The 25,606-nt window shown below is 37.9% G+C and overlaps 1 protein-coding gene across 5 annotated transcripts in view; it reads right to left on the bottom strand.

The window, feature by feature from the left end:
• Positions 1 to 25,606, bottom strand: part of LOC126174781 (axotactin) — a 567,513-nt gene that overhangs the window by 40,178 nt on the left and 501,729 nt on the right. For all 5 annotated transcript variants that reach the window (XR_007535484.1, XR_007535485.1, XM_049921127.1 and 2 more), the window contains exons 31-33: positions 22,367 to 22,557; positions 22,124 to 22,259; positions 14,381 to 14,445 (exon numbers count right to left, since the gene is read on the bottom strand). Coding sequence is in view for 3 of the 5 variants with exons in the window: in XM_049921127.1 (XP_049777084.1) it covers positions 14,381 to 14,445; positions 22,124 to 22,259; positions 22,367 to 22,557 (392 nt within the window). In the remaining 2 variants the exon portion in view is untranslated. The remainder of the gene's footprint in view (positions 1 to 14,380; positions 14,446 to 22,123; positions 22,260 to 22,366; positions 22,558 to 25,606) is intronic.

Below are 25,606 nucleotides of genomic sequence, written 5' to 3'. Positions count from 1 at the left end.
AGTTCAAGTGCCTGATTTGTACTGGGGCTAGCTAATGAAACCACATAAATATTAATTGCTTACACTTGCTAAACTGTTTCACATACACAATTCAGAGGGTTACTTGACAGTAAATAAGCCTGCCACAAACATATATTTAAACAAACAACTTGCAGTCTCTAAATGTTTCAGTCCATTTCTTTATTAAACAGTACAAATGTCTGACGACAAACAGACAAATTCCATCTATTAATCAATCTGATTCTACCCACAGTACTTTTTTCACTTCAAGTTGAAGCCCTATTATAATCCATTTCACTGTAAGATATTAAATACCTTACCAGTATGTAAAACAATTCACTTTACTAATGTAGTAGACAGAAAGTAATTAATTTAGTACATTCATGTTATACAATTCAGACTGTTGCCTCACTGCTTTGATTAATCTTTTGTCATTTATTATAAATTTTAGCAAAAGAAGTTACAAAACAAAACAATTTATAACAAATAACAAACAAAAAACAATTGATATTAACCACAAAAACTACAATGAAACAAAATATGAAGATCTGAGCATGGCCATGTATAAAGAGGAAATGAGCCTGGGGGTCATGTGATCAACTACAGATGGATGACGTCAGACAGCAAACCTTTCTTCCCCAGAAACTTTGATGGTGCCATGATGTGACATGACCTGATGGGAGAGGACAGTCAATGTGGATGCCACCATTTGAAATGCATTTCAGAATGTTTTGATGGGATGGATCATGATGTGATGTGATGGCCAGTGTCAATTTGCCTTAAGTCTCACATAAAAAAAGAGGCAGTGTTTGCATTTGCTTGCTATTGCTTGTGCAGTTTATTTGTGAGGATTTTTATAGCTTTGATTCTGAGTTGCTTGTCAATGGTTATCATGAAATGTTTGCAGAACAATGACGACAATGAAGAGGGCATTTCTCCCCCATGTAGTGGTTGGGAAGAGGTTTCTCAGACCAAGAAAGTGAGATGGTATTTTGATACATTATGTATCTCTGGACTTTGCAAATACTTTCAGCAGTAGTGAAAATTGTCTACAGTATGTGATATGCTTAACTATTTTACCTGCAGACACTATGACCATAAACAAATTGAAGAAGAGCTTCTTTGGGAGCACTGAGGTTATGGAAGGAAACAAGTGACAGTTTCAATCTTTTAGTTCATCTGTGGGAGGCCAGAATAAGTTGTGCAGTTGGTAATTCACTGTCCACAAAAGGCAATGTTGCACACATGAGTCCTGGTGTGGCATAATTTAACTTCTCATGTGAATTACAGTGTATACGCCAATAAATAATAATAGAAAATGTCAGTTCGGTCTCAGAGTTCAAGGCGTTCAAATGAAGTGTTAAGTGAAAAGGATGTTCTGTTGGGCACTACATGTGCCTAGTTGTTAAATTTGTCTATGACAACTGGCAACAATGCTATTTCAGAGGTAAGACACTTGGGAAGTACTAATCCGAATTACTGTCCTGCTAGGGTAATCAAAGACCAGATGGGGATCACCAAACAGTAAAGTATTCTGACATGAGCTTTGTCTTATATTCCAGTTGAGGTACAGAAGTCAATGGCAAAGACTGTCAAGAAACTATCACTTTTTAGGGTTGTACTGTTGCCAGACATTGGTGTTCATAAAAACAAATGATACCACCATTGCTTTGTGCACCAACAGAAGAGGCTCTGTGGACGATTAGTAACAAAAAGTTTAGGGTGTGACACTCTACCAGCCATATGTGGACTTGGTGGATGCATGGAAAAGGGTACTTAATTGGAAGTGTGCTAAGAGTGAAATTCAGTGGAGGAAGGTGTGATGATCTGAAGCTGTTTACCCTGCTTTTGACTCAGACTATTAAATCAATGCAAATGTTTACAAAAACATTTTAGAGAATAGTATACTTCCCATAGTGTGGCAACAGACGTTTTCTAGATCAATATGATTATCCTTCTGTCCTGAAAGCAAGAACTACTTTGCCATAGTTTCAAAAGAAATTTGAATGTATTTGCTGAAATTTCCTGCTCAGAGCCTAACTGGACTCCACTGAAGACTTAGGTATAAATTAGAGCATCAATTATGTGCCATATCAATGTGCCCGAAAACTTACTAACACCTGTTCATTATACTTCAGGACAAATGGAAACAAATTCAATGCTGAATATGACAGAACTAAATAGAAAGGTTTTCTCATAATGTAACTGTAGCAAAATGAGATCTCACATCCCGTTAGTTTCAGGGGACATAAAAGTCCAAAAAACTGGTTTGTTCAGATAATTGAACAGTATACTTTTATTTACCAATAAAATCTACATATATTTATAATAACATGAATCTCTTTTATTATCACAAGGGCAAGTACAGTAGGAATGTATGTAGTACAGCCTAGTAAACAAAAAATATGCAATCCATTTGAATTTTTATGTACAGTACATACGTATAGAATCAATGCTTTAAAAATCCTTAACTGCGGTATGTGAAAGCAAGTCTCCCCACATACAAGCAGCTATGTTACACTTTTCAGGACAGATATCTGCAACTGGTCACTTTCATCTTGAGCTTCACACCACCTGAAGGCAGTATCTAAACGTATAAATGCTTCAGAAGGAGCTGGTATATTTTGATCTTCATTTTTTGGACCACTAGCTGAGAAGTTGGAAATTAGTTATCACTTAGTAAATCTCTTAACTAATTTCCAAACTACCATCGATACTAAGTGTGTGAGCTGCAGTAGGAATGTTAGTTCAGGGGTTTTGTGCAGCTGTTGTGACAGGTGGTTTCATTGGGGAAATTGTAGTGGCGTGGGAACTGGGGAAGCAAACGAGACTCTTCCATTCTCTTGCAGGGTTTGCTCAAGAGATAGGGGGGGGGGGGGTTGTTTGGGGGAAGAGACCAAACAGTGAGGTCATCGGTCTTATCGGATTAGGGAAGGATGGGGAAGGAAGTCGGCCGTGCCCTTTCAAAGGAACCATCCCGGCATTTGGCTGGAAATCACGGAAAACTTAAATCAGGATGGCCGGACACGGGATTGAAACATTGTCCTCCCGAATATGAGTCCAGTGTGCTAACCACGGCACCAACTCACTCGGTCAAGAGATAGGATTATAGCTGAACAGGAGGAGAAAATTAGAGCCCTTCAGGCTGATTTTGACAGAGTGAGGGAGGAACTGAAGAGGTTAAGGGGGGAGAAGGGCAAATAGCAGTGAGAAGTGGTAGCTGGGAACAGGAACCACACAAAGAGGACAGTGTCTGACAGTTTCCCAATTGACACAACCAATAGATTTGCCTTGCTACCACAGTTAAGTATGGAAGAGGCTCCAGTAGAAGTAGGTGTAGTTAAGATGCAACAGAGTCTCACTAGGAAACCAACTGTTTCAAAAAAAGTAGAAAGTAAGAGGAAAGTTCTGTTGCTAGGTAGCAGCCATGGAAGAGGTGTGGGCCGTCACAAACTTTTTCAAGACAAGTGCAAGTCTTAGCCAGGTGGTAGAGGATATAGGTTCCTTGTGCAAGGGATTCACAAAGCAGGATCATGTGATGATAGTGGGTTGAGTGGGAAACAGTATTGATAGGGATCAGGGCTACAGCATTTAGTGTGACCTGGTGAAAATAGCCTCGGCAACGACTCATACCAATGTTGGGCTGGCACCTGCTTCGTGCAGCATGATCAGCCCCAGTTCAACCGCTCTGTCAAGAGGGTAAATATGGAGTTGGATCAGTTGCGTAGGGTAGCCACTCTGTCCGGCATTGGATTGGTTCCTGTCGAGGCTATTGATAGGGGGGATTTCACAAGACATGGCCTACATCTCAATAGGAAAGGGAATGGTAAACTGGCAGGGTTGTTAGCAAAATCCATAAGAGAGGAAACTAGTGCTCATGGATGTACCTCTTTTTTAGACTAATATCAGTGTCCAATGATAAGTTCAGGCAGGCAGGTTCTAAAGAGGTCCAAAACTCACAAAATTCAAACAAATAAATAATAATGTTACAATATTTAACCCAAATATTGTTGGATTAATGATTGATTCTCACAAAAGTAAAGTAAAAAATAATGTTACCATTTTTCACCAAAATATTCCGGGATTGAAGAATAAAGTAGATGAGCTCCGGGTTTGTTTATATGACATTGAATCTGATAATGTAATAGATATAATATGCCTGTCTGAGCATCACATTGTGTCTGATATGGAAAAGGTAAATATCAGTGGTTATAAACTAGCTGCACATATGAGTAGAGAGAATAAGGTAGGAGGAGGAGTTGCCATATATGTCAAAGGTTATCACTGTGTAGAAAGCTTAGGTACAAAAAAGTTTTGTCTAGAGCAACATATAGGAGCATGTGCCTGTCAACTTAAACTGAAGGAGGGCTCTTTTATAATTGTAACAGTATATAGGTCCCCTCCAGGAAATTATTCCTGGAAAACTTGGATTCCTTGTTGTGCTATCTGTCAGATAGGGGAAAGCAAATTATTGTTTGTGGGGACTTCAATGTTGATTCACTGCAAGAGTGTAATAGGAAGAATGACCTGGAAGTCTTGCTCGGTTCTTTCAATTTGACATCTGTCATTAATTTTCCTACTTGGGTAGTAAAGGACAGCAGCACATTGATAGATAACACTTTTATAGACCAAGATAGGTTTAAAAACATAAATTCTTGTCCTGTTGAGAATGGGCTTTCTGATCATGATGCTCAGCTAGTTATAGTATATGACATAGCTCCATTCAGTAATTCAAAACTACCCTGCAAAGTTGTCTGTTCAATTAATGACTCAACAATTAGAAATTTCAGAGAAAGTCTTCAGCAGTTAGACTGGGATGAGGTGTACATGGAACCCGACGCTAATTTAATATATAACTTATTTCATGATACACTTGTAAGAGAATTTCCCCAAGAAAGTAGTTAAATCTAATTATAAGGAACCATGCAAAAAACCTTGGCTTACTAAAGGAATAAAAATATCTTGTAACCACAAAAGGGAACTGTATCTAACAACAAGAAAGAGCAATGACACAGAAACAGCCAAATATTATAAAAACTACTGTGCTACATTAAGAAACGTTATTAAAAAGTCCAGAAGCATGTGTGTCATGTCCGAGACTAATACCTCTGATAACAAAATCAAAACAATTTGGAATATTATTACAAGGGAGACAGGACAACCAAGAGTACAGGACAATGGCATCACCATCAAAGTGAATGGAAACTTGATAACAACAAGCCGAAAGTCGAAAACATTTTTAAATAATCATTTTTTAAATGTTGTAGAGAAAATAGGATCTAAATGTTCATTAGAAGAAGCAAGGCAGTTAATGGAAGAGGCCTTACCCACATCATTTGATACAATTGAAATTCCACCCACCTCTCCTTCTGAATTTAGGAAGATAATAAACTCTCTCAAGAATAAAAGCTCACATGGAATTGATCGCATTTCCAGCAGGATAATAAAAGCTTGTTCCCAAGAGATAAGTGGGATTCTTAGCCACATATGTAATAGCTCTCTGAAGCAGGGTATTTTCCCAAATAGACTGAAGTATGCCATTGCTAAAGCACTGCATAAAAAAAGGGGATATGTCTGATGCCAAAAACTACTGCCCAGTCTCTCTTCTGACTGCCTTATCCAAAATTCTTGAAAAAGTAATGTATTGTAGAGTAGCTTCACACCTTTCTAAAAATAAAGTTTTAACAAAATGTTAGTTTGGTTTCCAGAAGGGTTTTTCAACGGAAAATGCTATATATACTTTCACTAATGAAATATTAAATGCTCTGATTAACCAGAAGTCACCTTTTGGGATTTTTTGTGACCTATCAAAGGCTAATCATGGAATACTTATAGATAAGCTCAAGTACTGTGGTATGAATGGGACAGTGCTCAAATGGTTTAAATCATACCTAACTGGAAGAGTGCAGAAAGTTGAAATGCCGGCCGCGGTGGCCGTGCGGTTCTGGCGCTGCAGTCCGGAACTGCGGGACTGCTACAGTTGCAGGTTCGAATCCTGCCTCGGGCATGGGTGTGTGCGATGTCTTTAGGTTAGTTAGGTTTAAGTAGTTCTAAGTTCTAGGGGACTTATGACCTAATATGTTGAGTCCCATAGTGCTCAGAGCCAAAGTTGAAATAAACAGTTCACATAATATGCAAAAAACTGGTGATTTCTCAACTTGTGCTATTAGGGTCATTGCAAATTTTGGTGATATACATCTGAGTAAATTAGCTTACCGTGCCTATTTTCATTCTCTGCTTTCGTATGGCATCATATTCTGGGGTAACTCATCATTGAGTAAAAGAGTGTTCATTGCACAAAAGCTTGTAATCAGAATAATATCTGGAGCTCATCCAAGACCATCCTGCAGACACTTATTTAAAGAGCTAGAAATCTTCACTGTAGCCTCACAATATATGTATTCAATTGTGAAATTTGTTATTAACAATCTGAACGAATTCAAAAGTAATAGCAGTGTTCATGGCTACAACACTAGGAGAAAGAATGATCTTCACTACTCAAGGTTAAATCTAACTTTGGCTCAGAAGGGTGTAAATTATGCTGCCACAAAAGTCTTTGGTCACTTACCTAACAGCATCAAAAGTCTGACAGATAGCTATATAGCATTTAAAAGGAAATTAAAAGAATTTCTTAATGGCAACTCCTTCTACTCATTAGATGAATTTTTGGATGTAGTAACTTTGAGATTCAATTGGAAGTTACGGAAAAAAAATTACAAACACGAGTCAAAAATGCGTTTTTTAACATCTGCGATATCTGGTGGGCTAATCAAATAAAGTATACCAATTGCATAATGTGAAACACCACATTACACTAGTTAATGAATAACTAAAAACTAAACACAGTACTTCAAACAAAGAGGATAAAATTAAGATTATCAGTTTACTGCCGAGTTCTTGGAGTTGAGCAAAAGTTAGTGATGAATTTAATGTGTCACAACGTCTTGTTAAGTTAACAATACAATTAGTAAAAGAACAGGGAATTTTACCAACATTACAAAAGAAAAGTGCATCTAATTTGGTAGATGAAAACGCAATCAATAAATTTATTAAGTATTATGACGATGACTATAACAGCCGTTTGATGTCTGGCAAAAAAGACTGTGTTTCCATGAAAGAAAATGGTTCTAAGATTCAAAGACAAAAAAGGTTAATATTGTGTAATTTAAATGAACTATTCACTGAATTTAAAAAAGAAAATCCTGACATTAAAATTGGAAGATCAGAGTTTTGCGAGCTGAGACCAAGATGGTGTATTGTTGCAGGGGCATCTGGCACCCATAATGTTTGTGTTCGTTTGTATCATCAAAACGTAAAGTTGATGATAGTTGGGGCCAATCTTAGAGTTGACTATAAGACCTTTTGGAAGTTATGGTATGCAATATTGACAGTTACAGTTGTATGATCAAGGGAAAATATGAAAATTGTCCAGGAAAACAAGCCTTACTTGACATGTTTGAAGAATCCGAAGAAGATGATTTGATGCCTGACAATATAAAATACAAACAATGGGTGACACAAGACAGAACTGAAATGGTGACAGTCATAAAATCACGAGAAGAGTTTTTTGAAATGTTGGTGGCTAACCTTGAAATCTGAAAATGCATCATTTTATTGCAAAAGCTCAAAGTAAATTTTTGAAAGACAAAAAGCAAACATTGGCAGCTGATGAATGCTTAGTTCTTGCTGACTTTTCGGAAAATTATTCCTTTGTTGTTCAAGATGAAGTACAAGGACACCACTGGGTAAACAAAAACTTTGTGTTCTGCCTTACGACAGGTCTTGTCAAGGGGGAAGCGTCGTCAGAGAGGTCCACCGCATGAGTGTCTAGGCAAGTGATTCCAGTGGTGGTTTCCCATTGCCTTCCACTGATGATGATGAAATGATAATGAGGACAACACAAAACCCAGTCCCTGAGCAGAGAAAATCTCTGACCCAGTCAGGAATTGAACCCGGGGCCCTTGGCATGACAGCCCACCGAGCTGATCACTCAGCTATCGGGGCGGACACTGGGTAAACAAACAGGCCACAGTTCATCCATTTGTATTCGATTATGAAGACGAAGATAAACTAATGAGCTACAGCTTTTGTGTCCTAAGTGACTACCTTGAACGCAATACTACAGCAGTTCACATTTTTCACCTAAAATTAACAAACTGCATTAAACAGCACCACCCTTCCATAAAAAAATTGATTTACTGTTAGGATGGGACAGCAAGTCAATATAAAAACAAAAAAAGAAAATTATTAACATCTCCTTTCATAAAGAAGATTTTGGGTTTGATGAAAAATGGCACTTTTTCACTTCATGCCATGGGAAGAATGCTTGTGATAGTGTCAGGGGATCAACAAAGTGAGCTATCACAAAAGCAAGTCTGCAGTGGACCAATGACAATCATATCATAACACCTCAAGAAATGTTTGAATTCTGTAAAAAACATATAAAAGGAATTACCTATGTTTTTGTACAATATGAGGAAATACATGAAGTCTATGACAGTGGCTTGAAGGAAAGGTACAACACTTGTCAGAAGATTAAAGGCACTCGATCTTTTCATTGTTTTGTACCCCATTCACACAACTAACTGAAGTGTGAGATCACATCAAGTTCGCCTGTTAGTGAATTTCATCAATGTGGAAAACTTGTACAACTGTTTCTTCAAAATAAAGACATAATGACTTGTGTTTACGATGAACAGTGGTGGGTTGGCAGAGTTGATAATATTGACTGTCAAAACGAAGATGTACATATTGTATTTTAACACCCTCCAGGACCAAGGACGTCTTTTAAAAAAATAGAGAAGGATCAAGTTTGGATGCCACTTAAAAATGTACTAAGGAAGCTGTCCCCCATGGAATTTACAACTGTGACTGGGTGAACTTATAATCTAACACCCAAACTGAGTGAACAAATTTCTCAAATGTTCAATGAGCGATGCACTAAAAACAAATAACAAGAGAACAATATAATGTAATTAGTAGGCTGATTTTCAATAAAAAAGTAAGTAATCATAGATATGATTAAATTATATACTGTAACTGATATATTTTATTCCATAAGCCTAGATGTTCCAGATATCAAAAAATGTATTTTTGACTCGTATTTGTAATTGTTTTTTCCATAACTTCCAATTGAATCTCAAAGTTGAAATTTATACTGAAGTTTGATATCATAAAGGTCTATTAATTGTGAAATTTTCAGATTTTTATCCAGTCCCCCAACAAAGATCTTGCAGGCCACAAAATTAAAAAAAAAATCCATTTTTTAAAATAGTGTATTTGCTTAAGTGTAAGCTGCTCACCAGCTCACCATTGAGACTCTATAAAAAGTAACTATACTATACAGTGTAATAGCAGAAAAAATATTAAAGCTGAGAAATTAATCTTTCTTTGGAAAAATACTGTTCAAAAATTGAGGTTTTTTTTTTTTCAATTTGTGGCTGATAACTTGGAACTATTAAAAATATATTAAAGAATACATTCAGCTAAGTGATAATGATGTTAATTTGGAGCCCAGAGTGTGCTAAACTAAATGCATTTTATCTGAAAGGCTTAGAACAATCCACTACAGAATAATTATACAAAATGTAGGTGCTTGCAAATGTGAAAAACGCATGCGGCCTGAAACAAATATGGCCACCACTTCAAAATAATAAACAATAAATTTAAAAAGAAGTTCTTGTGATTACTAAACATTGGTGAATTCACCCAGCAAATATAATTTTTTTCTGAGATGGTCAATCAGCCAATTATTTTTTTCTTGGACCACTTGGTACGGATTGACTCAAAGTGAGTGTAATGTCTTAGGATACAGACATTAAATTTCTGGTATGTTTACTCTTTAATGCTATGAGAGGCACTAAAATGAAAATCGAACACTTGTCACAATGTGACCAAGGAATGGTTCCATTCCAAAGTAATCTTCACATGTGTTAAGACATTTATCCCAGTGAGAAATGATACGATCAACTCTTGTTTTATAGAATGTGGTTGGGCACTGATGGATCCACAACTATACCTACACTTCAACTTTCTCCTCTGACTGAAATTGATGTCCATGCATGTCTTTCTTCAGGTCACCAAAGATGTGAAAACCACATGGTGAAAGATCTGGGCTCTATGGAGGATGCTGTAGTGTTTCCCAACCAAATTGCTTAAGTGTAGCCTTCATCGAATTGGCAGTGCGGGTTGGGCATTATCATGCAACAGGATCATTCCATCCAATGGTATTCCTGAGTGTTTTGACTTTATATGGTGCATCACAGTTCCTGCAATGTGTCTCTGCTTTGATTGTGGTTTCATGCTCGAGGAACTTGATGGGCAGTGGGTCCCTGCAGTCAAGAAAGTCATCATGTACTTACCTGAACTTGTTTGAACAGCTTTGGATTTCTTTGGCATGCGAGATGAAAGATATTTTGTACTGCTGGGCTGTAGAAATGCTGTGGATGGGATCATCCTGATGCCCAATAAATACTGCCCCCACACTGCCAACTGGGCAAATGCTACCATCGATGACTTGTTTGGGAAATATTCCAACATCCTCTGTAGAGCCCGGATTTTTCACTGTGTGATTTTCACATCTTTGGCAACCTGAAGAACAATATCTGTGGATGTTGGTTTCAGTCAGACAAGGAAGTTGCAAGAGTGGTGTGGATCCATCAGTGACTGACTACGTTTTACGAAACAGGAATTGACTGTCTTGTTTCCCAGTGGGATAAATGTCTTAACATGGGTGGTGACGACTTTTGAATGGGCCCATTTCATGGTCCCACTGTGGCAGGTGTGCAGTTTTCATTTGACTGTCTCCTGCCCCCCCCCCCCCCCCCCTTTTATATTTATGACAAATAAAGAAAATCAAGTACACACAGTGGGAAAAAAAGAAGAAGTTTAGATGCTACATCCAAAAGTATGCAGAATAGTATCGTGAAACAAAGTAAACAGAAAATAAATACAAGATGACATTCTTCACCTTCAAAGTTATCTCAGTTAACAGCAATACATTTATGGGAACATTTATAAGGAGCTGCAAAGTGTCAGTGAGTATTCTCTTGGAATTACAAAAGAACTGGTGTCAAATGTCTGCCTCTCACAACATAATGCACAGAGCAATACATTTCAGTGGTTGTCTTCCCTATTTTGGATTGACTTACTACTAGCAGGTATAAAATCCTGTTATGGTACTTTACACAAAATATGGATCTTGGCTACACATGTCAATGTAATGTTTCAGCTGTTTCTATCAGAGTTGCCATCTGCTGTTCAGTCAATTTGTGTTGCACAAACTGGGAATATACTGAATAAGCAGATATTCTGCTTATCCAAAACCATCTGAATGCAGTGTTAACATTATCATAACTTGTCACCAATTCAGTGTCTTGAGTAAGAAATGATTACTAATTTTGTACTAGCATTTAGTTCACTTGATTGATGTAAGTCAGTATGCTCGTTCTTGATTGACCTGAATGTACTGTCTCATCAACAGTTTTTCTGTACATCTCAAACATGTTTGAACTAACTTTAAACCCATTTTCTCCTAGTGGCTTCTGTTCAGTAAAAGTATCTCAACTTCTTTTGTTTCTGAAACATTGACACTATGTGATAAAAAGTACCCGAGCACCACAAAAAACATATGATTTCATGTTAGGTGCATTGTGCTGCCATCTACTGCCAGGTACTCCATATCAGCGACCTCAGTAGTCATTAGACATTGTGAGAGAGCAAAATGGGACACTCCATGGAACTCACGAACTTCGAATGTGGTCAGGTGATTGGATGTCACTTGTGCCATACATATGTATGCCAGATTTCCACACTCCTAACCATCCCTAAGTCCACTGTTTCTGATGTGATAGTGAAATGGAAACATGAGGGGAAGCTTACAGCACAAAAATGTACAGGCCGACCTCATCTGTTGACTGACAGAGACTGCTGACAGTTGAAGAGGGGTCGTAATCTGTAATCTATCCAGACAATTACACAGGAATTCCAAACTGCATCAGGATACACTGCAAGTACTATGAAAGTTAGGTGGGAGGTGAGAAAACTTGGATTTCATGGTCGAGCATAAGCCACACATCATGCCGGTAAATGCCAAACGATGCATTGCTTGGTGTAAGGAGCATGAACATTGGATGACTGAAGAGTGGAAAAACGTTGCTTGGAGTGACAAATCATGGTACACAATGTGTCAATCTGATGGCATGGTGTGGGTATGGCGAATGCCTGGTGAACGTCATCTGCCAACGTGTGTAGTGCCAACAGTAAAATTCGGAGGTGGTGGTGTTACTGTGTGGTTGTGTTTTTCATGGAGGGTGCTTCCATCCCTTGTTGTTTTGCATGGCACAATCACAGCACAGGCCTACATTGATGTTTTAAGCACCTTCTTGCTTCCCACTGTTGAAGATCAATTCGGGGATGGCGGTTGCATCTTTCAACATGATAATAACATCCCTATAATGGACTGGCCTGCACAGTGTCCTGACCTGAATCATATAGAACACCTTTAGAATGTTTTGAAACGCTGACTTATGCCAGGCTTCACAGACCAACATAAATACCTCTCCTCAGTGCAGTACTCCATGAAGAATGGGCTGCCATTCCTCAAGAAACCTTCCAGCACCTGACTGAAGGTAGGCCTGTGAGAGTGGAAGCTGTCATCAGGGCTGAGGGTGGGCTAACGCCATATTGAATTCCAGCATTACCGATGGAGGGCACCACGAACTTGTAAGTTATTTTCAGCCAGGTGTCTTGACTTTTGATCACATAGTGTATGCCTCAGTCTGAACTGCACTAGAGATCAGTGATATGTATTAGATCATTAGTTATATGCTGTTCTCTTTCTCTTTTAATTTTTCAATGAAACTTTATCATTATACATTTCTCATTTGCACTACGACATGTCTTCATACTGATCATGTTCTGCTGATTGACGCAGATTAATCTGCTTTATAAGAGTGTCCGAGGCCATGTGACACTTCTCAAAGTTTACCTTTCCATGTAAGTACATGCAAGTACTTTTAAGCAATTTTGCCATTTAGATGCTAAATATTTAACTCAACATTTGACTTTCTTATCCTGTTTTGGCCACTCTTAAAAATACTGTTTTCTCTCAAGAACAATGATAGAGTTCACCTCTTCTTGTATGGTATTATTTTGGCCCAGTGTTTATCACCCAAAATAATATATCTCTTGAACCTCATTTCCTTGTTCAGTGTTTCATATTGTCAAGTGCATAATTTTCCCTATGTTACCTCCATCACTGCAATGTTAGTACCATCAGTGGTGAGGTCTACCTCAGGAGTTGGGTCTGTGCGATTCTTATACTGTGTATCAGGTGAAATTCCACCATTATGCAGCTGTCTCTGTCTGTGCCATAGTTACACAGTTATAAGGATGAATTACCACATGCACAGAATTTATATTCGCAACACTTGGTGCTCTGATAAAGCAGATGTGACATGACCTTGGTACCTGCCACATTATGCAGATAATTTTAATTACTCCATTTCCCCCAACTCTAGCACCTAAAACAATGCAGATGGCAACTTACACAATGCCACATGCCTGGGTCCCACAACTCAAATTGATGTATTGAGCAAAGCAGTTTGCTCATTTAATTTTTTTAAAATTAATTCCCCCCTTTGTTTTACATTTGTATTTTAGAGGTTTCCACTAGTGTTTTTCTCTTTCTTTCATTCTTATCTCTTGCACTACTATATCCTTAGTTCCTTTCCCTGTGCTATCATATTTTTGATGAATCTTTCCTTTTTCCTTTCATTTTCTCTATGACACTGCCACATTCAATGAATCAGGTTTTTAAATCTGAAATGTCAAGGGCATTTCATTGCTGATATTCTTTGCATCCTGATAGTGTTTGCTAACATTCCTGCCTAAGCTGTGAATAGTCCTTTTTTCTTCAACTGTTGCCTCTCAGTTGGCAGGTGGAAAAAATCTTGTTTCTGGATGCTAAATATTTAACCCAACATTTGTTTTACATGGCCTCAGTGTGTGACCATCTGATATGGGAAATAGTTATCTGTAAGTGGTTCCTTTTATATTTGTCTTTATAGCCCTGAATTGAGTCTTTTTAGCAGTCTTCCCAAATGAATTAAATTTTAGTTTACTGATCACATAGAGCCAAGGAAATGGCAAACCAAGTTTAGTACAGTAAGCAAAAATTGGGGTTTTTGGATATTATCACTAAAATTTAATTGCATCACATTTGTATTTTGAGATTAAAACTTAAATGACCAACCATAGATAATTCTTTGTTTGGTAAGTCATTATCTTACCAAATTGGGCCACTGACAGCAGTCATTACAGACTTTAAAGTTTGTTATTTTTGGAGTTAGAATGAGGAGCTTTATTACTACATAAATACCTTATCTTGCAGAAGACCAGTATTTTCATTTAGAGGTTCCCATGCTAATTCTTTATCCGTGTTATCTGTAAAAGCAACAGTTGAACATTTAGCTCTGTTCCTCATACTGAATGAAGCATTACATAGTTTATTTGTTAACAAAACAAATAAATTCTTGACATGAATCCACAATTGTAATGATCTTTATGAATAATTCCTTACAGATTACTTGAGCATTTCTGGACTATACTACCACTCCATGTTACTTATTTCAGTTTTTCCCTTATCAGGACACAAATTTAAAACTTCTGAAATAAATTTCAATCATTTACTGAGGAAAAATGTCAGTTGTCAAACTGGCTGAACAGTCTACACAGGTATTATTTATTTATTACACAGGTAGACTATCAGGCAAAACTGCTAACTGACATATCATTTATCATTATACAATATAACCAAAATTTAGGAGTTTGTTCATCTGCATCTACATTTACATCTATAGTTTGCAACCCACTGTGAAATGCATGGCAGTGACATCCTGTTGTATCAATTACAAAGACTACTTCTCATTCCATTCACATGTGGAGATCAGGAATAATGATTGATTAAATGTCAGTGTGTGCCCTGTAAACAGTCTAATCTTGTATTTGTGGTACCTATGCAAGTAATACATGGTACATTCCTGAATTTCTCAATTAAATATGGTTCCTGAAACTTTGTAAGTAGGCTTTCACGGGATAATTCATACCTCTTTCAAGTGTCTGCCAGTTCACATTTAGCAGTATCTCCATAATACTCTTTTATGAATCAAAGTCATGCACAGCCATTCTTTGTATACATAACATATCCCATGATAATTCTATTTAGTCTGGAACCCACACATCTGAGCTGTATGCTGTGATGGGTCGCACGAGTGTTTTATAAAAAATCTCCTTTGTAGGCTGATTACATTTTCCCAGAATGCTATTGTAAACTTATGACAGTAGGATTACTGTGTCTTTGGAGCTCTTTGGATTATGTTTACTGTGGTGGAAACTAGCAGGGTGAGTGTAGTAGTGAATGATTGTTTATTGTTTGAAATGAGAAAAATAGCCAGAGTGAGAAGGAGAAAAACAAAAGTATTTGATAACCACTTGTCATCAGAAACAGGTGTCCCAGTGAATTACAAAGTTTTGATTTAACTGTTGCCTTCTTAAAGTTTTGTGGTTCTGATATTTTAAGTAGTAGTGAGTGTGGCACCTGATGGTTCAGTTTCTGCTACCATGCATCAATACCTTACTAGTAGCAATGAGTGATCAGATATTTTTTGGTGAAGAAGAACACAGAGGAGAACAAAATGAAATAATACTATTAAAGTTAAAAGTGATGGTGAAGAGATTAGAAATATGTGCCAACAAAGGAGCCAATAATAGGCACAAGAGTAGGCATTGTTGAAAGGCAAGTAAGAACCAGCATAGTAAACCACATGTCCAGACCATTTGCTCAATGGACTGTGAAGTGAAAAAGGGAATAAATTCATATATTGAACAATGGTAGCCATCACAAGTACACCTTGGAACAGTTTTAAACACTGCAAGGCTTGCCATGCTACTCAGCCACAGCAATTCAAGATGATGAAAAGTTACGTTCATTTTGCATTTTTGAACAATTTATAACCAAGTGACTTAACGGGACTTTGCTGCTATCTAGCATATAAATAAATTGTAGTGCAAAATTCTCATGTGTGCTTGTGTTAGATATATTGCACAGTCAAAGCATAGAAGTGGTTGTGTGCATTTCTGTGGCTGTGTTTGTGTGTCTGAATGTGTGTACTTGTACTGGAGAAAGAGCTGAAAAGCTAGTATGAATACTGTTTATTAGTGTGTGTTTCTATGCACCACACATCAGACAGCTAAAGATTAGTGGTTCCTTTCCTTTATTTTACTTATGTTGCACACACATAGGTCTCAATCTCTGCTGTCTCATCAGAATAATAAGAAAGAATTTATATCTCTGTCCTATTCTACCTCCTGTTTCACTCTCCTCTCTTCCACACACTCCACCATGTCCCACCACTCTTCATCCTTTCTCCTTATATCCAATATTCTTTTACTTGCTTCATCACACCCTTTTATGCTTCCTCCTAAAACCACTCCATCTTACAGCCAACAGCCCACTATCCTTCTCCATCTTCCACCTGCCTCCTTCCCTCCTCCTCCTTCTCCTAGTTCACCTCCTCCTCCCCCCTCTCTCTATCCATCCCCTTGTCCTCCTCTCTGAGTCCACTACCTTCTCTACATTTTCTATTTCCATCTGCTCCTCCCTCTCTCTGACTATCTCCTCCTACCCCCCCCTCTCTGTCCATCTACTACCCCCCTCCCTCTGTCTGTCTATTTCCTCTTACTCCCTTTTCCTGTTCTTATCCTCCTCCTCCCTCTCTCTGTCTAACTCCTCCTCCCCTTCTCTCCACTATCAGGCTCAGAGGACCACATGATTCTGATTTGCTTCTGTGTCATACTCTGCTACATGTTCTCATTTGGATGCCTTACGGCGGGTATGGAGTCAACACACCACTCTCAGAGCTACTGGCAACTTTCCAGACCTTGGTGATGCTACTTCTCATAAATGCAGTTCCCTAGTAGGCATCGTAAGGGTGAGTACTCCCAGTTACAATCCTGCAATGAAGGGAAAATGCCTGGTGGTATGGGGAATTGAACCCAGGTCCTTTCTGTGGCAATCAGAAGTGCTGACCACTCCCTTATGGAGGTGGATATATTGGATATATTTATATTACTGTAATGGCCTGAAAATAAGCCACCACTGCTTATGAGCCACACCCCTAAATTTTGAGGAATTAAAATAATAATAATAATAAACAATCAAGACTTTGTGCAAAAATAAGCCACACACTGACTGAGAGGAAACAAATTACCAAAAATGTAAGACATAAGTACGTACCCAAACCTTTTGTTCTAACATTTGATGCAATGCATTGACTACATACTTTGTCTTTCTTACTTTCATCACTAATAGCACCAGTATTCACTTCATCACTCTCACTCTTATTATTTTCTTCATTCTCTTTCCACAGTACATCATCCTCACTCCCATTCAGGTTATGCAATACATAGCATTTCTTGAACACCTCTATGGTTGACTCTGATGATACACAGGACCATGAAGCTAGAATCCACATGCACATGTGGGTAACTGGTGGCTTCTTAATCTTACTAGATGGAGCAAGTACATAATTTTCTTCCAGGAGTCAATCTGAATACATTTTTTGGAGGTTGTCCTTGAACAGTCTGCTTAGGGCAACAGCTAGTAACTGTAGTTTTGAAATCATTTCTGCAGATATTAAGACAAGATCTACCTTTTGATGCAGCAAGTTTATCTTTTATTTCAGGTGTTAGATAAGTCCCTTAAAAGCATCTGAAACTAGTATGGTTCTCTTAGGAAGTAGTGCCCCATGTCTCCAAAACCAAACAGGAGACAAGAAGTCAATCCTCAGTTGCATTGTCATCCAGAGCTTTTCGTCGCAGCAAATCACTAAGCCCATAGGAAAGTGTTCTTTGATCATGGTTTTTCTCTTCAGAATGACATAAGTGGGAACTTTGCCCCATCAGCTGTAACAGCTAACATCAAAGTTATTCAATTTTTTCGTTTCTGGTTCACCTTAATAAGATACTTTTTGCCCTTTTCATGATAACTGTTGCAGTGTTCAGGATGTCAAAAAACTCTGGTATTTCATCAGCATTGCCAATCTGATGAAAAACGATGTAAGTGACCCTTTTGCAACTAGATAATGTAATGCCGGAAGTTGACCAGTTTCTGCTCGAAAGCTGCTGGCATTCTCTGTACTAGAGTAGAACTTTGTCGTAGAGTAAGGCCATACCTCCACATAAACCGAAGAAATTCTTGTTGTGGCATGTTTAAGACTTTTGTGATTATTGAGGCCTTCTATTGTTGATAAGGATATGTCTCTGGAAAAATGTTATTCCATCTCATTAAGGCCAACAGTTGGATAATTTCTTGTGAGATGGGACATCTGTCCTCTTATCTTGCACATAGGAAAGAATCTTAGTGTCAAGTTTCTGATACTTGCCACATTTTGGCCCCTTGAATGATTTTCTCATTGAAACTGGCTTCTTCCATTTTTCTTTTGAAGCAACTAAAGTCACACATTAGATTCAGCCAATCCATACTGTTTTCCAGCCTCTCTGTTGGCTGTGGGCTTGACTTAAGACACAACTATAAGTTTGAAGCTTGCAACGTAACTACACCAAATTCTTTGGCTTGATGATGCTTTTCACTCTAAATTGTTTTTCATATCATCATAAACCAGGAACTCTTACCAGTTACCAACTGAAACTGAACTATAGGATAACAAAACAATATTGGTAGAACTACACAATGATAACACCAATAAAACACTGGTAAAATTTTGCAATGTTGCATAATAAAATTCTAGTCGTCAGTTTTGGCTACAGACGCAAGTTGTATTGTTGCAAACGAGATTAATTTTTGTACAATAATTATTTATAAAAATACAGGTAGTGGAAAAGAGCTGATTCCTAAGTTTTTGAGGATAAAATGTGGATAAAGAGTGCAGCTTATTTTTGGGTCAGTATGGTACTATTCCCATTAACCTAAAGGCTAGAGAGAGAAAGAGAGAGAGAGAGAGAGAGAGAGAGAGAGAGAGAGAGAGAGAGTGTGTTTGTAGTTTTTTGTGGTCATTATAATTAATCTTTGCATCTTCTTATCACAAGGGTTGTTGTTGTTGTGGTCTTCAGTCCAGAGACTGGTTTGATGCAGCTCTTCATGCTACTCTATCCTGTGCAAGCTTCTTCATCTCCCAGTACCTATTGCAACATACATACTTCTGAATCTGTTTAGTGTATTCATCTCTTGGTCTCCCTCTATGACTTTTACCCTCCACGCTGCCCTCCAATATTAAATTGGTGATCCCTTGATGCCTCAGAATATGCCCTAGCACCTGATCCCTTCTTCTAGTCACGTTGTGCCACAAATTTCTCTTCTCTCCAGTTCTATTCAATACCTCCTCATTGGTTATGTGATCTACCCATCTAATCTTCAGCATTCTTCTGTAGCACCACATTTTGAAAGCTTCTATTCTCTTCTTGTCTAAACTATTTATCGGCCACGTTTCACTTCCATTCATGGCTACACTCCATACAAACACTTTCATAAACGACTTCCTGACAATTAAATCTATACTCAATGTTAACAAATTTCTCTTTTCAGAAACACTTTCCTTGCCATTGCCAATCTACATTTTATATTCTCTCTATTTCAACCATCATCAGTTATTTTTCTCCCCAAATAGCAAAACTCATTTACTACTTTAAGTGACTCATTTCCTAATCTTATTCCCACAGCATCACCTGATTTAATTCGACTACATTCCATTATCCTCATTTTGCTTCTGTTGATGTTCATCTTATATCCTCCTTTCAAGACACTATCCATTATGTTCAGCTGCTCTTCCAGGTCCTTTGCTGTCTCTGACAGAATTACAATGTCATCGGAAAACCTCAAAGTTTTTATTTCTTCTCCATGGATTTTAATTCCTACTCCAAATTTTTCTTTTGTTTCCTTTACTGCCTGCTCAATATACAGATTTAATAACATCGGGGATAGGCTACAACCCTGTCTCATTCCATTCCCAACCACTGCTTCCCTTTCATGCCCCTCGACTCTTATAACTGCCATCTGGTTTCTGTACAAATTGTAAAAAGCTTTTTGCTCCCTGTATTTCATCCCTGCCACCTTCACAATTTGAAAGTGAGTATTCCAGACAACATTGTCTAAAGCTTTCTATAAGTCTAAAATGCTAGAAAAGTAGGTTTGCCTTTCCTTAATCTATTTTCTAAGATAAGTTGTAGAGTCAGTAATGCTTCACGTGTTCCAACATTTCTACGGAATCCAAACTGATCTTCCATGAGGTCAGTTTCTACCAGTTTTTCCATTTGTCTGTAAAGAATTCATGTTAGTATTTTGCAGCCGTGGCTTATTAAACTGATAGTTCAGTAATTTTCACATCTGACAACACCTGGTTTCTTTGGGATTGGAATTATTATATCCTTCTTGAAGTCTGAGGGTATTTCGTCTTACTCACACATCTTCCTCACTAGGTAATAGAGTTTTGTTAGGCCTGGTTCTCCCAAGGCTGTCAGTAGTTCGAATGGGATGTTGTCTACTCTCGGGGCCTTGTTTCACTGAGTCTTTCAGTGCTCTGTCAAACTCTTCATGCAGTATCATATTTCCTATTTCATCTTCATCTACATTCTCTTCCATTTCCATAATACTGTCCTCAAGAACATTGCCCTTCTATAGACCCTCTATATACTCCTTCCACCTTTCTGCTTTCCCTTCTTTGCTTAGAACTGGGTTTCCATCTGTGCTCTTGATACTCATGCAAGTGGTTCTCCTTTCTCCAAAGGTCTCTTTAATTTTCCTGTATGCAGTATCTATCTTACCCCTACTGAGATGTGACTCTACATCCTTACATTTGTCCTCTAGCCATCCCTGCTTAGCCATTTTGCACTTCCTGTCGATCTCATTTCTGAGACATTTGTATTCCTTCCTGCCTGCTTCATTTACTGCATTTTTATATTTTCTCCTTTCATCAATTAAATTCAATATCTCTTCTGTTACCGAAGGATTTCTATTAGCCCTCATCTTTTTACCTACTTGTTCCTCTGCTGCCTTCACTATTTCATCTCTCAAAGCTAACTTCCACTGTCTTTCATTCCCCCGTTCTTGTTAATCGTTTCCTAATTCTCTCCCTGAAACTCTCTACAACCTCTGGTTCTTTCAGTTTATCCAGGTCCCATCCCCTCAAATTCCCACCTTTTTGCAGTTTCTTCAGTTTTAATCTACAGCTCATAACCAATAGATTGTGGCCAGAGTCCACATCTGCCCCTGGAAATGTCTTACAATTTAAAACCTGGTTCCTGAATCTCTGTCTTACCATTATATAATCTATCTGAGACCTTCTAGTATCTCCAGGCTTCTTCCATGTATACAACCTTATTTTATGATTCTTGAACCAAGTGTTAGCTATGATTAAGTTATGCTCTGTGCAAAATTCTACCAGGCGGCTTCCTCTTTCATTCCTTACTCCCATTCCATATTCACCTACTATGTTTCCTTCTCTTCCTTTTCCTACTATTTAGTTCCATTCACCCATGACTATTAAATTTTCATCTCCCTTCACTATCTGAATAATTTCTTTTATCTCATCATACATTTCATCAATATCTTTGTCATCTGCAGAGCTAGTTGACATATAAACTTGTACTACTATGGTAGGCGCGGGCTTCGTATCTATCTTGGCCACAATAATGTGTTCACTATGCTGTTTGTAGTAGTTTACCCACATTCCTATTTTCCTATTCATTATTAAACCTACTCCTCTTTGATTTTGTATTTATCATTATTTTAAAAATTGATTATTTATTATAATGAAAATTAAAGGATGAAAATAATAACACGAAATGAGAAAAGGTAACCACTCATCAACAGTTCACCGACATGTGGTGTATGGACACACATAATAGCAGGTTCACATATAAGCATCTCCCCCCCCCCCCCCCCTTTCCCTTCTTATCCCTCCCACACACACATAAATGCACAGCCCTAACTATACACAGGTAACATGTTCCCTTTCCTCATTTTCATTATTAGAAAAATATTACTGTTATCTTAGTTCTCTTCCAAGTATATAAACTACAAGTTTAGTACTGAACAGTTTGTGCTTACCAATTTTTGTTTTACTTTCACCATTCATACTTGGCTTTTTTTCGTCTGGGACAGAATCTGGTATGGGCTTATACTCATTTCTTGCCACTGGTTTTGATTCCAAAGGCTGTTTTGGCTTTGTGTCTTGTACTGGAATCTGTTAAAAGAGAAATATTCATTTCCAAGTGAATATACTTTCTTCCTCCTACAGTGTCATTTGTAAGAACATTGAATCTATGAATTAATTAATATTTTTACACTTACACTCTTGTACCCTGTCATTTTAAGGGAAGATGGCAGGCCAGGATCTTGAAATTTCTGAGATTTAGGCCATCTTATGGCAGCCTCGACCTCAGCTTCTTGCCTCCTTTTGTGTTTGCGATGTGAACGATACACTTCGCATAAGGCTCCAAGGACAATCACAACAAAGAGTACAGCCATCACTAAAAAGACAACTGAAAAAAATATTAATTTGGTACAGTTATAATAATTAATTTTTAACCTACAGGGATAAACTAAAAACACTTTATCTTATTTCTGTAATGTTCTAAAGCTAATACGGCTACTTCTATAGTTAAAACAAAAATCATCCAAAACATACAGCTATTTTTGTAGTTAAAACAAAAGTCAACCAGTTTGATTTGTGGTAATAGCATAAATCTAAATCAGGATGCTTTTTTTGGCTAGCTGTGTTGCTCTTAACCCTTTTGAGATGGTGCCCAAGTCTTACTCAAGCACTGGCTATGCCAGTGTCCAAGTGAGACTCAAGCAGCTGAATTGGAGACAACTATTGTTTTGAGAGACAGAGCATGGTAAATGGAATACTTCAATTTGTCATGAGACTTGGATGTTGTCATATCTCAGGCTGGCAGTTGGATTGACCGTCCAGAGCAGGATATACAAGATGTGTATTACCAATGCATCTTGTGGCAGCCAGAATGCATGAGAGACACCATTCTGAAGTTATGCAAGTACTTTGTTTTCATGTGCTACCTTTCAAGGGTGTGCCATGGATACCTTGAATCAGGGAAAACTGCATCCATCAGAGTTATATCCCATTGACAACAATGAACAGATGACAGAGGTCATCTTAGATTATCAAAGATAGACAGATCCTAATGAAATAAATCATTCATTGACTGAGTATTGGACAACAGCAATTGGTGAGAAGCTATCCTGCCCCATATATGCAGCTTTGGTCACCACATGTTACAGGGTAGTGAAAGTAACATGCATACAGAAATACCCCTACTGTAGGAAAATAAAGATCAGAGTATGGTAGGAGGTCATTTAGAGTGATGAACCAAGGTCCTCGTCAGTTCAGGCTGTCAGCATGGTACAAGTTTGTTGAAAATTGTGAAGCACACATTTTGCTTGTCAGCAGGTAGAGGGAGGGGGAATGTTTCACTACACGAAATAGGAACACTGATATTTCTGTAATTACCGCTCGCTAACAAACAATACAGGTACAAACAGTTCAATCACATCATTCATTTGCCTGTAGTACCCTGAGACACCTCTAGATTCAGAAAGACAAACAGCACTTTATAGCTCCCCAGTTGTGTCAGATAGTTACAGGAATACTCCACAAAATAAGGATGAACCAAATCACCTTATCAGGATCATATTGAGTACATCCTTGACCAATGTCTGTAGGTTTCAAACAGCATTTGAGCAGTCATTGATGAGGATGGTTCCATTGTCTCTTGTAGTCTGTGAAATGATGCATTGCTGGTGCCATTAGACTAAAATGGGGTGGTACACACTGCTAATTAGTGTCTCTTATTCAAATGTTCATGAATTTGTATCTCACAGTTCATGTCTCTAAAGGTTTACATAATGTCATTATTGTGTTGTATGGTGAACTAAAAGATTTGGATGATACAGTTGAATAGACCTGTTAGGCCCATCATTATTTCATCCTTATTTAAAATATGTATAATGTCGAGAAGTGACAGATGACATGCACTTCTCTGAGCATCATGTAAAAATTTAGATATGCAAAAATGCATGATGTGTTTATTACCTGATATCTCCTTCATGAAATATTAATATGGAGACAACAGTGTTTCCAAACATATATAAATTGTGCATGAATTCAAACAACACCACATATAGGCAGCATATAACAACATGTCCTTGTGAATTACTGCTAAATATAATCTCTTTCATGATAACAATATGCATTTTCCAGTTGAGAAATTTTAAGCTGGTTGTAAGTAATCTTTATCCTCTGTTACAAAAATTTAATGTAAAGGTCCAGACAGATTCTAATTGAAAAATAGGCTAAAACATTTCCGAGTTCCTAGAATTTCTGCATCTATGTCCATGAAGAAGAAATTGAAGAAATGTATGACGAAATAAAAGAAATTATTCAGATAGTGAAGGGAGACGAAAATTTAATAGTCATGGGTGACTGAAATTCAGTGGTAGGAAAAGGGAGAGAAGGAAACGTAGTAGGTGAATAAGGATTGGGTGTAAGAAATGAAAGGGGAAGCCGCCTGTTAGAATTTTGCACAGAGCACAACTTAATCATAGCTAACACTTGGTTCAAGAATCATAAAAGAAGGTTGTATATGTGGAAGAAGCATGGAGATACTGACAGGTTTCAGATAGATTATATAATGGTAATACAGAGATTTAGGAACCAGGTTTTAAATTGTAAGACATTTCCAGGGGCAGATGTGGACTCTGACCACAATCTATTGGTTTTGAACTGTAGATTAAAACTGAAGAAACCGCTAAAAGGTGGGAATTTAAGGAGATGGGACCTGGATAAACTGACTAAACCAGAGGTTGTGTAGAGTTTCAGGGGGAGCATAAGGGAACAAATGGCAGCAGTGGGGGAAAGAAATACAGTAGAAGAAGAATGGGTAGCTCTGAGGGATGAAATAGTGAAGGCAGCAGAGGATCAAGTAGGTAAAAAGACGAGGGCTAATAGAAATCCTTGGGTAACAGAAGAAATATTGAATTTAATTGATGAAAGGAGAAAATATAAAAATGCAGTAAATGAAGCAGGCAAAAAGGAATACAAACGTCTCAAAAATGATATCGACAGGAAGTGCAAAATGGCTAAGCAGAGATGGCTAGAGGACAAATGTAAGGATGTAGAGGCTGGTCTCACTAGGGGTAAGATAGATACTGCCTACAGGAAAATTAAAGAGACCTTTGGAGAAAAGAGAACCACTTGTATGAATATCAAGAGCTCAGATGGCAACCCAGTTCTAAGCAAAGAAGGGAAAGCAGAAAGATGGAAGGAGTATATAGAGGGTCTATACAAGGGCGATGTACTCGAGGACAATATTATGGAAATGGAAGAGGAAATGGGAGATATGATACTGCGTGAAGAGTTTGACAGAGCACTGAAAGACCTGAGTCGAAACAAGGCCCCGGGAGTAGACAATATTCCATTAGAACTACCGACGGCCTTGGGAGAGCCAGTCCTGACAAAACTCTACCATCTGGTGAGCAAGATGTATGAGACAGGCGAAATACCCTCAGACT

This window comes from Schistocerca cancellata, chromosome 3, assembly GCF_023864275.1.
Source record: "Schistocerca cancellata isolate TAMUIC-IGC-003103 chromosome 3, iqSchCanc2.1, whole genome shotgun sequence".
NCBI lineage: Eukaryota > Metazoa > Arthropoda > Insecta > Orthoptera > Acrididae > Schistocerca > Schistocerca cancellata.
This window is presented reverse-complemented; position numbering and strand designations above follow the sequence as displayed.